At 36.6% G+C, this 16,314-nt stretch overlaps 1 protein-coding gene across 2 annotated transcripts in view; it reads left to right on the top strand.

The window, feature by feature from the left end:
* Positions 1–16,314, top strand: part of ATRNL1 (attractin like 1) — a 431,089-nt gene that overhangs the window by 376,918 nt on the left and 37,857 nt on the right. For both annotated transcript variants that reach the window (XM_084210857.1, XM_084210858.1), the window contains one exon: positions 2,661–2,775. In XM_084210857.1, coding sequence (XP_084066983.1) covers positions 2,661–2,775 — 115 coding nt within the window. The remainder of the gene's footprint in view (positions 1–2,660; positions 2,776–16,314) is intronic.

Here is a 16,314-nt window from a genome sequence, read left to right on the forward strand (position 1 = left end):
TTCAGGAAAATACTGGGAGAATGTAGAACCTTTTCTCTAATAAAAATCTAGGAACCTGTGAGGATGATTCCTGATACTTGTTTTCTGTGAATGAATGCATGAATACACACTTAAATTGTGGATAAGACTTCATCTATTTTTTTTATTACCTGATTTAATCCCTACCCTCTCCATTTATTTATTCTTTCTATATGCTCTGGGTCACTCTTCTTTTTTTCCCTATCAATATTAATAATATATGCTCTTTGATCCTTTTATTCCTTCATAGTTCCCTGCCACTTTCTTTTTCACCTTCTCAGCTGACACACCTCTTTCTGTCATAGTGTGTGTAAAAAGGGACTGTAGGAGTAAAAGTTTATCAAAGAAGTGTTTGTTTATTATGTCTTCCACTGCTAAAGCTTTATTAATCTGTGATTGTCATTTGAGGTTTTGGCAAAAAATGTAAGTCACTTTCTATACAAGGGGAAAAGAAAAAAAAGATAATTCTAGCTAGTAAATCATGGTAGCTTACTGCTTTGGGCAAACAAACTTGTACCTTATCTCTTCCAAAAAACCCGTGGAAAATGCATGATAAATGGCACATTTCAGAGAACATGTTATGTCCCTGTGAAATAACTTTGATTCATGGTTATGTATTTATCTTTAAACAACTGACAAACCTTAGGCTATCTAAATCATTATCATTTGCTCTATGCTACTGTGTTATTTTGCTAGGGAACCTGAATGATGTGAGGTTAAGATAAGACAGCTTCCTTCTGCAGTCATAATTTTGTTATAAAGAAAAAAAAGCACAAAATTCTTACTGTATTTTATTTTTGGATGAAGTCCTTTGAAAGAGTATTTATCAGAAACCATTTCCTCCAATTGTATTTTGAAGAACATTAGTAAAACTTCAAACAGAGAAGGATGGGGCCTGTTGATCAAAGGGTTCATATTACACAGCAAAGGAAAATATCATCCTGTGGATTTATAAGAAAGTAATCACTAAATTAAAAATCATAGCAATATATTTGTTCATTTCAGTTGCGTGTCTGCATAAAGTGTTCTAAATTACCTTTTACAATGAAGATTTCATTTTCTTTGTGCTTTCAAATATTTGTTTGATTTGCTGTTGTGACAAGTCAGGAATATTGACTTAAATGCTCTATTGCTTGCATTGGTAACGCCAGCTGGAGCTTTTGGGGTTTTATTTTTCTATTTTATCATTTGGTAAAGGTTTTGGTGAATGTAAGTTGTCATTCCCTATGGCATGGCATTTTTAAATTAGATGTCATTGTTTACCCAAGTTCTTTAATGCTGTAGGTTTAAAAGAATCTAGAGAAGTGCCTTTTAAATATGACCATGAAATAAAAAAAAAAAGCATATTTATCTGTTTTTCACTGAGCAGTAATAAATGTTGGTTACTTGGAGGTAGAAAAATAGAAAATTGTTATTGCTTTATGGAAGTGCCTTTGTTTTCCTTATACCAAGTACTTTGTAGTGTATTTAACTTGACTAAACTATCATTTTTTCTTAGTGTACTGGAATCGGTTGACATTTATGTATACATTGCATTTTTTATGTAAATAGAAAGTTTTCTGGCTTTGAATTTTGAATCCAAATGTCGAACTCATATTTTGCCTTGGAACATGACAGACATTTAGAAAATTTACAAACAGAGAAAGAAAGAAATGCTTATGCTGATTTTGACCTAATGTTTTTAGAAATATCTTTAGTGCTTGACTAAATGTTTAAGCTCTCAGAAGCGAAATGCCTATCTCTGAGTGAACACAAAGCTTGGGAACATGGAAATGTGGATACATTGTAAATTTTCATCTTAAACACTTATTATTCTATGCCTTTGTGGACTCCTTTGCTTTGTTTTCCCAACTCCTACTGTCCTTGGTAAATCAAGAACAATTTGGTAGCAACCATTTAGTTGAAAGCTAGCTGCAAATTTAATTATCTATATAGTTAATGAGAGTTTGGTAACAGCACAAACCCCCTGCCATCAACACCACTGCTATCATAGCTTTATAGAAGATAAAGCAGGGTGATTATCACACAGGCAACATTTTCAGAGAGTTTCTAAACATATATATAGAGTTGCACTGCACCTATCTTTTGCATATGCAAAAAGAATCAGGAAGCTCTGCCTTGAAGAAATCATTTCCTTAGCAGGACAGGCAAAGAGAAGGCAGAATTCTGATCTGGGGCTCTCAAGAGGGATTGACTGTCTCTAGCTATTGGTATATAAAGTAGATTTGCACTCATTTTATAGTTTTGGCATTAGGCAGACCAGGTGATGGATGCTGTTGAAGCAGAGTTCTTTCACATAGATACTTCTTAATAGAGATGGGGAAGTTGGCTACTCTCAGATACCAATGTGTATATCAAAAGGTTTTGCTGTTTCCCAAGCTTTAATTTGATATTACTACATTTAGCAAGCTATAAAATTCAGTAAAATTTTATTGTCCTTATGATGATTTAGCTTTTGTTTGGTTAGATCTGCAGCGTGAGCTGTCAGCACCCATTTTTAAGTCAATTAACATGGTTCGGACAATTCTGTTTGAATGCGACAGAAAAAATATCTTCCTGCTGTTCGTTAGAAAACCCTAAAGGTGCACAAGTGAAAATGGAATGGAGATCTCAAAGTTAACCTGGGTGTTTTCCTTCTCCAGGGTGCTCCTAAGCCGATTGCCATCGAGCCGTGCTCAGGAAACAGAGCCGCCGTCCTGACGGTGTTTTTGTGCCTGCCCAGGGGGGCCTCAGGAGTTCCACCACCAGGGCAGTCAGGTAAGGCTGCTGGAGTGGCTGTTTGTCTGTCTCCTCCTACACTCTCTGCCTGGGCAAAAATCCCCCTCACAGACCCAAGATAATGGCACAGCAGATGGATACGAGGAGCTGCTCGGTCAGCCTGATGTGAAGTTTAGCCCCAACTTCATTTTTCATGGGAATTTGGTGTCGTGTCCAAATAAAAAGCCCTGTGATTAAGCCAGCCACATTTCATTAGGACTTCCTGAAGCAGTACTTGTGCATGTCAATATGCTCCAACATTGTCTCTCAGGGGAAAAAAAATTCATATGCAGCCACTTCCATGGTTTCAGTTCAAGCTGCTGTAAATGAGGCTGTACAGGGAATACCAGTGAGTATTTTCACTTCAGGCTAAAATTTAGTGCAGTCTAGTTTACACCATAAATCCCAACACTTTGCTGGCTGGGACTCAATTAAAATACTGGTATTTCCCAGAATGCCTGTCAGATAAAACCTGGAATTGTGTGAGTGAATGCTTCTGTAGGGAGGTGTTCACTTTGGAAGGGATCCCAGCTCATTTTAAAGTAGCACTTGCATTTTCTGGAAGGACTTCTTTTGGTGACCTACCTTCTCTGCTAGGTCATTGTACAAAACCAGCCACATAAAATATTTCCCAAACAGGAGGTACCTACCTGCACCTCTAAAATCCTTTGAATAATTGCCTACAATGATGTGATACAAAAGAGCCATGACAAGAAAGTGTGGCAGTAATGTGACACTGCACGTGTGACCAGTTTATTCATTCAGATTTCACTGGAGCTGGAGCCAAGATGAACATCTTTGTAAGAAATAGCAGACTGCATGGTATGTGCCCAAAATGCAGGAATAAACCAGAAAATATGCTTTCAGGCTAACTTTTATCATTAAGAGCCAGAAAAGATATCCTTTTAACCTTCAAAAATCCATTTAAGAGATTAAAAAGTATTGAGTAATGATGAGGGCAAACTCAGTTGACTTATGTTGGAAATAAGCTCAGCTGGGTGTTCTTCTTTGCCCTGATCACTATCTGTTATTTATTTGGGAGTTTTAGTTCATTTTTTGAGGGTGAGGGGTGTTAAATTTTTTTCCCTCTGAGTTCTGAGATGAGGACTTAGTTCTTAAAATGCTTTTTATGGCTTGGAATATCATTTTTGGAAGTGCTATGAAAATAAAAGTGTTACTGATGCTTTGTCAAATCCATTTCCTGGAAGAAATATATAAATGTAAGTGCTTGAAGAGAGCAATGAGAGAGTAAGGATGTTTAGCTTATTCCCTGTTCATGTTTCAAGGAAATGAAAAAGAAATGAAGGTGTTTATAGTTTTGCAACAAGAAAAAACATTATGAAGGGAAATTAAAAGTAATTGTTGAAATTGAAGCTTAAAATGTTTTTGGAGGGACTATTTTTGTTGTTTTCAAATTTACCTATGATGTGCATCTTGACAGTAAAAATGTATTAATTTAGTTTTTTCATAATCAGCTTCTATGTACCATATAAAGGAGTCTTTGAAAACTAATTGCTGATCTTTGCTGTGTGTAAAGCATGGAAGGTATGGGTGTTTAGACACAGGACTTGGGTTCCACAACACACCAGTTGTGTCATTCTGCATGTTTTTCAACCTTTGAAAGAATGCACCTCTTTTTTAAACATGTTTTATCTTCCTGTTATGTTCTGTCTTCTCATTGCTTTACCTTCCCCCAGCTTTGTAGGCATATATTTGGAATGCTGTTCTTCCATGTGCTATTATGGTACCTGTCAGCCACTTTGTGTTTCAAAATAGATAAATTATTTACTCCTACAACTTTCACTTTGTTCAGGGTCAAAAGCAAATAGAAATGCTTGAGGTGTTCAACCAGTAGAGTGTATTAGATTATGTGGCTATATTCATTTTTTTCATGTGCATGGTGAGTTTTGGTGCTCATGGATTGCTCTCTGTAACCATGGGAGCAGGGCAGGAGGCTGGGATGCAAGTTTGTTGGCACAGCTGTAGCTCTGCTAACTCACCCCATTCCTGACCCTGGGCTGCCTGGGAGCAGATGCTGTGAGCACTGCCAAGGTTTTGGAAAGGATGTGGAAACTTTGAGCAGCACACACATTCTCCATGCAGTTGGTTTCCCTTATGACCTAAGTTAGACAAAACCAATGATATTGAGGTAGAAGTCGTGTGTTCAGTAATTTTGTCTTGCCAAGTAATATTAGAATCCTCTATTGCTTGCACACAGCCATTTTCCAGCTTGTTGGGGTTGTTCTAGGATAGAACTGACAGTGTTTCAAGCATCTTTGTTTAAATCATACTCAAGGATTCCCATTCCCAGTTCACATTGGGAGAGTGGCATTTGTTCCTTCTATGCGTGTGTCCCAAACATAAGAGGGGAATGCCTGTATCTCCAAAACTGAGGAAGAAAATTCTTTACATAAACAACTAATCTATGCCCCACTGGAGCTCTTAGTTGTATACATAATTTTTTAAGGTGTCTGAATTTGACTTTTCTGAATTTTACATTAACAAATATTTTGGTGAAAAATGTCCCTGAATGTTCAAAAAAACCCAACAAACCAAAACAAAACAAAAAACCACCAACAAATCAACGAATAAACTAAACCCTAATGTAAAGGTTACTCTTTGTGCAGCATATGTTCAATACTTCACCTTTACCAGCAGCTGGAAGGAAAGTTGAAGCTGCAGATGGTGGGCTTTGGCCAAAGGCTATCCATGGCAAAAACTTCTCTAGGAGAGACCATATGTCCCAGTGCAGGTCTGTGTGTTCTCTGCTTCCTGCAGAAAACACTCACAACTTTACAGACTTTCAATAACATTGTTTGGCACTCAGGCCTCATTCTGTAAGTTAAACAGTTAAACCACCAGATTAATTTTATAATCTGCGATTTAAAATAGACTTTATACAGATTGATCACATAGATTCAGTCAAAATATTGATAAAAATGAATTTATTGCAAAAGAAAAGAAAGACTAGTCATTGTGATTCGTGTCCTAAAAGGGATTTTTTTCAATGATGCAGCTATTTGTAGAATTAAATATCCTGAAAATCTGGAAAGTCACAAAATATTGCCATCATGGTGGGTTAGGTGTTTCACAGCAGACCTTACATTTTCTTCTGGGTGTAAGCTAACAATTCAATTATACTTCTGTGAGGTAACTGAGGTAACTATATTAAAGTGAAAGACATTAAAGACAAAGTATAAATTAGGATGATCAATGCAAAACATTAAGTTAAATTTCTCTGTTTGGATTGACTGCTAGAGCATGTGCTTTCTTCATTCTTCAGTTTTCTCATTCACTACATTGTACCTGTGTAATCAGAACAAAATTAGATTGTCCAAAAATAGCAATTGTCTGTAGGGTTCACATGACTATCAGTGCAAATGCATCAGTGTAGTTCATATGTGATTTACAAGTTTTATGATACACTGTAAGCTTGAGTTCATCTTTTATTGCTGTAGTGTCTGACCCCATGATTTAAATAGCTTAAACTCTTCTTAATATCAAAGCAGATCTAATAATGAGAGCAGCTGTTTTAGTTCTCTAGAAAGAACTAAATTATACATTGTAAAGGGGATTGAACAAAACAAGTTAGACCAGAAAAAAAGAGGATAATATATAACTTGATGCAGAAAAAGGTGCCTATGAATTATCAGCTGTGAAAGGCCCAAGAATAACTCCTTCAAGGTCTTCATACAGCTCTGGTGATATATTGGGCAATACAGAAAGAATAGCTTGGTAATGTGATAAATTCTGTTAAAAGAACTGTGACCATGTCATCATTACTACTAAAGCCAACTAAATCCCATGCTTTGAGGTATTGAGTTATTGTACAACAAGTTTATAAAACAATGCTTGCATCATTCTGGGATAAGGCCACTTTGTGCTGTAAAGCACACAGAGAAATGAGAATATGAAACCATTTCAAAATAATTCAGAATCAAGAGGTGTAATTTCTGAATTATTTACAGGTTATTTGACTTTCACACAGCAGCACTTGCCTATCTACCAGGAGGGTAAAAGTGATAGAGCATCCAGCAGAGGAAATTCCCTATTGAGGCAGTGAGCTGAATGATCTCTGCAGATGTGCACAAATGAGTCTCTCTGTTAAACCTTAGTAGATCTTTAACACCTCCACATCTGTGATACGATGAGGTGGAACTAACTTAACCCATAAAATAACACTTGGAAATTAAATGGAAGTTGGGATGGAAGACTGTGTGCAATATTCTGTTGTTACAAGTACAAATTAGGATGGCAAGCCTCCAAACAGTGATGTCTGAAAGTTCCCATCTGATATCCTTGACTCAAAACAGAGTTTTGTGTAATTCTGGCCACACTAACTTTGGTGTTCAATCCTACTTAATCAGCAAGCTACAGTAGGATCACAGAATCAATAAAACTACCATGCCATCTGCCTTCCCTGTCCTCACCATCATAATGAATAATGACTCATTAAGTGTTCTACAAGACAATTAGCTCTGGTTGAAAACAGTAACAAGGCTTTCCTGATTGTATTTATAATTTTCTCTGATTAAAATACAAAAAACCTAATGCATATCATAAGAGGCACATTAACATAAATATGAATTAACTAATAGTTTTTATAGAGTATTATATTTAATTATATTGCTCAATTTTTCTGACCCTTGGAAACAAAACCATAGTTTATGGCTTTTCATTTGTAGAACGGCTTCATATGTGTTCCTATCTCAGTATGCAGAACTGGTTGCAGACATACACTGGGGCATGTAAGTCTCATGAATTTCTACCTCCTAAAAACACATTTTTTTGCACAGTCCTTTCATGCTTGCAAAATAACCCAATAAAGTCAGTAGTGCTACAAGGTTGAGTATAGATTTTCCTGTAGAAAAGTATAAGTAAAGGATGTAGCAGAAAATACACTGTCATTAAGACACACAGAGGAGAGTTGAATCTCTGCCTTAGTGAAGAAAAACTGTGAATACTGAAAGGGGGGGAGAAGAAAAGTGAGGGTAGACATAGAAATGGGAAGATATTCACAGCTGATTATTTAGATTCCTAAACATCTGAAAAAGAAACCTAAAACTGATATTGCGAAAGGAAAAAGGAAGTCTGAAAAGTGATAGATGTCTAGATCAGAGCAAACATACTTCTGCATTCTGTTTTTCCCAGCTGGCTTATCAGGCCATACAAAGTAAGGTCCTACTTTTTTTTAAGCAAACTTATTTCTGTGTGTCATCCTGTTGTTTGTTCTGTAGCAATCCACTTCTCTAGACTGAATGTTGTCTCTCCTTTGTAATTTTGGAGACAGAAATTGGCTTACTTTCATTTATTGCTGTTTTATGGACACTGATTCACCAAAATATATTTTATATTTGTAATCTAGCAGTACTGTTTTGGTAGGATAAAGTGGCATGTAAACAGAGACAGCATTATAAAAAACTGAGCAGAACAACACCCCTAGAAGAGACACCTCCCCCCATAATGAATAGCAACATTTTCAAATAATGAAATATCAAAACAAAAAAATCTCGGTTCTCTTATTTCCTCTGAAGTCCCAACATGCACGTGGAAATAAGTGAAACTATGTATTACACAAAAATGGTGCAGATGTCTAGAACTTGTGTTAAAATACAGGGGTGAGTCAGACATTTTCTTTCTTATGCAAAGTTGCACAGTCATGTTCATTTGACCAGAAGCTCTACAGATAAGCTGGAATATTGTAAAAGACTCAGTGGGGAACAGAAATATTTGAGTTTCCTTTTACTGTTTAGACTGTGTGAAGACTGGATTTAATCATTCTCTTTAAGGCATACCTAGAGCATTTTGTATAGAAATGTAATTTTGGTAATTTGTTGAGGGATACTCCGTATTAGTTACCAACATGATGCCAGTTAAATGCTCAAAAAAAAAAAAAAAAAGAAAAAGAAAACATTAACATTGTGGGAGAAAATCAAAATGGTCTTTGTAAGAGTTTTAATGACTAGAACTAAAACTAAACTCCTAATTAGTATATTAAGCAGTATCTTCAAGTTACTGACACTGAGACTGTAAAATGCAGGGTTCTTTTCAGTAAGCTGGAGATGCTTAACAAAATAGCTCTAAGACTTGATGTAAACTCAAATCATCTCTTCCCAAGAGCATTTTACTGAAGGAGTTGCTTCCTTTTGAGCAGTGATGCCTATTTTTGGAGTGACTATTTTCTGCCTAATTCCATCCTTCTGCACTGCATCAAATGAGGGAGCAGACTGTGTTTATAGTATTGACACTGTGAAAAGAACACAGTGGTAAGTGGCAGATGGTGCAGATGATTACTTAAAAAATATTGATGGCAATAGCAAAAACAAAGGAGATAATAAGACCTGCTAGCAACCACCACCTACTCCAGCCCAAACCCAGAGCAGTTACTTCTGCAACGTGCAGGATAAAGTCTACTTGAAAAGTACAGAGGTTCTTAGCACAGAAGGCTTTGTAAGTGATGAAGAATGAGGTATTGATTTTGTCTGCTCTTTTACAGAATTTTAGGTGGTTCTGTAATGAATTAGCTTTTACATCGTTCTAGCCATAGAAACTCGATTCCTTTAAATTCTGAAGGATATACTTGGAAAGGACATAAACATTTTAATATGAAGAACATGCAGTATAATGCTAGCAATGTGTCTTCCACACATCTTGGCAAAAGTAACTTATTGATTGGACAGTAAAACCTGCATGCTGTGGAGCCATCAGCTGAAAAAGGTAAAAAGATAAGGAAAAAAAAAGAGAGCAGGAGAATAGAGGAGGTGGAGATGGTTGTTTTACAACTTTATCACTGGATTTGCTGCCCTAGAAGGACTCAATAAAATGAGACATATTAATAAAAACTGTTAAGTACTGTGAACATTTCTTTGACAACTAGTTAATCATTTTTCAATCCAAAACTGTCACTGTTTCTTCAGAGTCTTAGAAATACTTTTCTCTTTTGGGAGTTTTTCAGTTTTAGTTGCATAAAGGGAACTCAAAGGATGTCTGAGGAGGGTGTAAAATTCTGAACACTGTGAAGTGTAAGTGCAGCCATGTCCATCTCTTCCCCTCTGTGGGGAGATTGTCTGGGCTGTGGTCAGGTTGCATCCAGGTGACAATTCAGTGCTTTCCTCTCTCCTATTGTCATGGGAACAATTAGGAGAAGCAATGATGGATGCTCATGATCCAAAGCTTCTGGCCACAAACACATGTGCTAGGATCCAACCTTCTGATCAAAGGCTCTAACCTGGAAAGAAACACCATCCTCAGCCATCCCTGCCTGCTCACCATCAGCTGCAGTACCTGGAGCTCTGCTATTTTCATCCATCACCCACGGTGTTTTAGCACAGCAATCAGATCTTGTCTCCACCTTCATTTTGCCAAGGTAAATGAGGTCTGCTCTAAACCTGCTCTTCATTCTTCTGAACACCTTTGTACTGCTTTGTCCCAGTTTTAGCCTCAGTTCATCTCTTTTTACCTTGCATGACCAGGTTTGTACTCAAAGTGCCATGTGAAGGCCCATCTGGCAATGCCCGGTGGCATTAACATTTTGTGGCTGTATTCCTTTTAACATTTACTTTTTAAAAACATTTTTTTCCCCTTTCCAACTTGATATTTCTGCAGCCAACTTACTTTCTTCCTTGAACTGTAAACTTTTAGAGTATAAGTTTCTGTTTGTTTGCAAATTACATGGCTTTGAATTTTGCTGTTCAATCTGGGTACATGTATATTCCTCAAGTTCTTGGGGTCATGCATCTCTTTCTGGATTATATTCTAAACCTTCTCTGTGTTGATGATACCTAGTGATGTTTTCCATGATTGAATTTAATTACGTTAATGCCAAACTCTTTTTTGAAAACAAAAATGAACAGTAAAAATTATGACTCTTGTTTCCATGTTACACCTTCATCAGCCTTCTTTCTCTTCAAAACTAGCCTTTGTTTTCTCTCCTTCGTGCCATTATTCACTCTCCATGACTCCTCTTTCTTCTCTTTTGCTAATTTATCTGTTGATAATTTTTCACATAATAAGATCTCAGAAATCTAGAAAATATTCTGCATGCTCTTTCCCAGAAAATAATCTAACTCATTGTAGAAAACTATCAGGGGATTCTGGCAAAATCTTTGATGAAATGCTGTTGCATTTTGACCTGTTTTCCCTTTACCTGCCTTTAATTATTCCTTCTAGCAAAGCACCTCATAGCAGAGTCTGATTAATAGATCACTAAATAACTGAATATATTTTTCCTTGGATCTAGACAATATTTAGTTTGAAAGAAACAGCAGTTACTGTTCTCAATTTGTATGCATCTGACATGAGAGATTATTAAATTTCCCTGTTACCAGCCTTTGTTTTCTGGTATTCTTACAGAATTAGTGTTCTGATTACCCTAATGTCATTTCATAAAACTTCTGTTTCTTCTGTTTCCATATCCTCATTCCATTATCCATATTTATGGTACCCTCTTTGATCAACATTATCTCCCTCCTTAAAAACCTTCAAATTCACTCCTGGGAGAATATCTAGAAAATAGCTGATCTCTGCTTTATTCTTTCTGTGTAATGACTCTGTGCTGTTTTGGTCCCTTAGTTATATACACAGTGAAAATCCTTGGATGTAAACCTTTGCAAGGTGTAACTCATCTTGACTATTGACAATTCTTATTTGGCTCTTACATGTCTTTGCCTGCAAACGACAGCCTACTTTGTTACTTGATGCTTTTTTAGCCATTTTCTTAGGCTTTCTGAATTTGAAAAGCTGTAAACTTAGGTCTTCAAATTTGATTGTCTCCCAGGCAGAGCCTTAGGCCCTTTGCAAGGCTAAGCTTTGCCTGGTTGAAAGAAATCATAGTGTGCTTTTCTGCTTTTGACATGAATGATACAGATGTTGTCAAAGGAAAGGAAAAGGGAAAAAAATTACAAAGGCAACTAACAAACATGGGAAGATCTCACTTCCCAGGTTTGTTAGTTACACAAGAGAGGCTATACAAGACATTATGTAGTTTTTAATGGAAATCTCATGGGAAAAAAATATTTTAATATGAAAACATTAATGATCAGATAATGCTGTAAAGGAGCATCCTGCTCTCCTTCTCCTGGCACAAAGTCATGGTGTTTCTTATGTGGAAAATGGGCAGCAGTAGGGCCCTTGTGAATGTACACCTCAACCTAACAGAGCCCCTTTTTCAATTTTGTGCTCTTAAACTTTGAGAATTCAACAGATGTCTAGTTAGAGGTGCAAAATTAGGTAAACTGAACAAATCCCTGTGCAAGTGGTGCACTGGATGATAGGTGTCCTTCCTATGTGAAATTGGTGGTCTGGTTTTATATTCAGTCAAAACATAATATGTGGAGCAGATGGCTTACAGCTAAATTAGAACCATAAACCTTTCAAAGTTAAAGTTGTACATGAATTAAATCTTTCAGCAGGGGTCCCATCACCTATTTCTCCTTACTCTAACATTGAATCCCTGGAAAAGCAGATTTTTATTTTTTTCTTTAATCAGCAGAAATCAATTTTTAACTAAAAATAATGACATTGAGATCTGTCCTGATTCTTAGTCCTGGCATCATGGAAAGTTTCATTCATTACTGGGACAAAGCAATTGCCCATAATCTACCTTCCCATGTTTATTTTATCACACTCTTGGAGTAAGATGCTTCTACTGCCTATTTTTGGGATAAAGCTGTCCAAAATTATACAGAGACCAATCAGATTTATCATTCTTTGGCGTTTGATGGCATCCATCTGTTTATTTACAAAGCTGCTAAAGACTTATTGAGTTACTAGACTACAGAGAAAATAAATTGAGTTATCATATGTAGTTAAATTCAGTCCTTGCATCTGCTGTCTTTACAGCCTGTATGGTGTTTTCTGAAATTACACTGGCTTGCAGACCCAGGCTTCAGGAATACATTTACTTCACAGCCTTTTTATGCCATTTCAAGTGAATTTCTAATGCATGAGCAATTTGTGGTTCAGTAAAATGTTGACAGAAGAATGTCAGGGCTTTCTGGTGTTAGCAGTTTAAAAGCATGATAGGGACGGTTCTTACTTAAAAATAGCTCTTAAAAGTTTGGAGCTGCTCAATTTCTGGAATAATTTGATCCAACCCCTTTCAATCAATATTGCACAACTATTGTAGAAGGCTTTAGAGCTTGTGGGCACAAATGAACTAATATTATTAGTAAGTATGAAACATTTTTAAGATGAGGGATGGGGAATGAACTCTTGTGCTCTATGTATTCAATTACTATTGTAAGTGCAGGTGAAAAGAAATAAGGTTTAAAGTTCAGATCTTTCTGTAAGTAAAACTGAATAGCAAAATGAGGATATACATCTTAAAGGGATACTTTAGGGATACTATGCATGTTAAAGGGATACTTTAGTCCCTGTAGTCCCAGGAGTTTGCAACAGTGAACTCAATTATTGACCACATCCTTTTTGTTTGTGGATGAACTGCTCTGTCTCAGTGAAATCACTGGAAATGTCCTTTGGAAGGAACTGATCTGAACCCAGCAAAGATCTTAACTCAGAGCACCCACAGGTAGCTGAGAGCCCTGACTTTGTTAATTAGGTCACAATTGTTAGAGAAGGGTTGATGCTGGTTATGAGAATCTCTTACTGTGATAAATTCTCAACTTCTCTTATTTCTATGCCTTGCCTAGTTCTGCTTCATAATTTTGGAACTGAGAGGTGTAGGGAATATATTCCAGAGAGATCCACATGTCAGCTCCTGTCCTGTAGGGATACAGCAGATGCAGGTCAGTGCTGCCTGTGCAAGCCCAGAGCTGAGTTCTGCTTCTCCCTGCACCATCCTTTGGCATCTCAGAATGGCACTGTGCCCACACACAGCACCAGCTAAATGGTGCATCCACATGACTAAGGCTTTGTGGGACATGAAATGGGGAACAGTGTGGAAACCATCAAATGCTGCTTAGAGAATGATTTGGAGCCTAGCAAGGCTGTCAGAACTTGTACAGCCTGGTGAATCATGCCTGAGTGCAGAGCTACCTCAAAAATTTCTGCAGGATGCGCTACTCTATACCAGCCCTGGATGGGTGGGTTTCTTTCATATCACATCTGCAATTCCTTAGGTTAAAAAAAATAATAATAAAAATTTAAAAAAAGGTTTGAAATTGCTTTTTTTTCTGCTCTTTCTTAAAAATACAGTAAATATGAAGTGCTGCAGAAACAATGAGAAGGAATAAGTTTGGGCATACAAAATTAGCAGGTTCATAAAATGAAACCAGGCTGTTAAAAAGAATTATTGAAAAATAATTCCAAACTAATCAATTAAATCTATTTAAAACATGAAAATAAGTAAAATATAACATGAGATGAAATTAGGCTTCTGTGAATGTTATTGGACCTGACAAGTGAGTCACACACTAAACTGCATATATTTTTCATACTAGAGAAAATGAGCTTGAAAATTACTGATAGCTTGTTAATATGGGAAAGGACAGACAAAATAATCCATCCAAAAGAGGGACATTTTAAACTAGTACCTGTATATGAATCACTTCTAAAAGAATCCCCTCTAAACCTGCTGTTTCTAAAATGTTTGGGTCTGAAAAACATTAGTATCAAGTGAATCCTCCAAATTCCTAAGCAAGAAGTATGGAGCTGAACTGTGCCTGAAAAATACTCTTGTCACTTTAAGTCTTTCATTTCAAGAAGGTTGTCTTGAGTGCTCAAAACATGCTAGGGTGTAAGGGAAAAATTAAAAAGAAAATGACAATGGCAAACTATATTTAGAGTTGAGAGTGACTCAACATGAAATGATGAAGGGAAGTTTAGAATGACAGTGTAGCTATCTATCTTCATTTGTACTATTTCTATATATGTATTTATTACTTCTAATTCACGATCCAATGATACACAGTCTGAAGTGTCTTCTATCAAGTACTCAGTGTCCTCAGCTTCTTTTGAGTGCATCTGGCTATAAGTGGGACATAGAATCTGGTGCCTTGCCCCAGGACAAACCCTGGAAGGCAGAATAGTTGGATTGCAGTGATCAAAGGGTAACCTTCCTTATCCTCACCCTCTGACAGCGATGTAGCAGCATGAAACCATAACTGCACTTCAAGGCTTTCAGACTTGTCCCTGGGAGCATCATTCAGGGCAGTTTTCCAGGGAAAAAGCTGCTTCAGGCTTGTGTTGTCCATTCCCCCAAAACCCTTCCACTTCCTGAGTGTTTGCAGCTGTATCTGACTCCTTAGGCTCAAATTCACACAAGAGTGGAATTTGAGTCAATTCAGCAGAATTTACTCTTTAGTGAAACGGTTTCACTGACTGGAGGTAGAAGTTTTAGGTGGCTGGTTGTAGTTAATCATATCAAAAAGTGAGAAAATTCTTGTGGGAATTTGCACCCAGAGTAGATTTTAGCCCTTGTTCTGCTAACCACATCCCCATGTGTTTGTGGATACGTGGTCTGTATGCTCTCTGTAAAATGGGAATGCTACTTTGTGGGGATGTTAGGGGAATAAATGAACAATGTTTGAGTTGCTCTCAGATTCATTGCTGTAAGTGTAATAGAAAAAACTCCAAGCAATAGTTCATAGCGTGGTTTAGTGCATAATACCATTCATTAATTCCCAGATCCCTGCATTGCCTCAGCAGAAAAGTTTGAGTCAAAGATAAGGACTCATCTTCACTATTTGTTGATGAAATTTCAGATCAGTATCTAAATATATAAGATACTCTGTTCTGTTTTGTTGTTTGTTTTTTTGTTGTTTTTTTGTTGTTTTGTTGGTTTTGTTTTCTCAGGGAAGAGCAGATTAATCTGTTATTCTTTCTGCAGATAAATGATTCCTGTCAAATATACTCATGCAGGAATCTTTGTCCACAATGCAGAAATACTGATTAGTCATCATGATGGAATAGATAAAGAATTTTTGATAGCACATTGCAGCTGGGAGTACCCAATGAAGTTTTTGTAGAGATATTTTGGTTACCTGAAAATGTATCAATATACAAAATGTGTAACAAGTTACACTACAAACTATTACAGCATAACACATTAAATTCAAGAATAGGCTGCATCTTTTCCTGGGGAAGCAACAAAAGAATGCTGGTCATAAAGTAAAAAATTATCTAAGTATAAATGTGAACTTCAGATGAAATTTTCTTCACAATTTCTGAAGATTGTAATTATTAAATTTCAAATTGGAATGCTGAAGAAATAGCCTTTGAATAAATTCTATTTGTATATGTAGAGGATGAAAATAATGGAGGGTTATTTTTTAGAAAACAGCAAACCATGGCTGGCAGCACAGGGAGCCACATCCTGAGCTGTGTCAGAGCATTGTTCTCACTGATATGGGAGAAGAATTATGTGTAGCTTTAAATGGAGCCTTAGATTAAAATTTAAATCTATCATTTAATTTACTGTTTTCTGATGATTTAAGAATATATGCTTGGAATAATATTCAGAGTAGAGAAGGCTCTAATTTATGTGAAACAGTGCATTAAAAGCAGTTACTCATCCACCTAAGAAACATTATCAGCTACTCATCAGCTTCAGTTCAGAACAGAATCTGAAGAATGGCCTGA

This window comes from Fringilla coelebs (genome assembly GCF_963513975.1).
Source record: "Fringilla coelebs genome assembly, chromosome: 8".
NCBI lineage: Eukaryota > Metazoa > Chordata > Aves > Passeriformes > Fringillidae > Fringilla > Fringilla coelebs.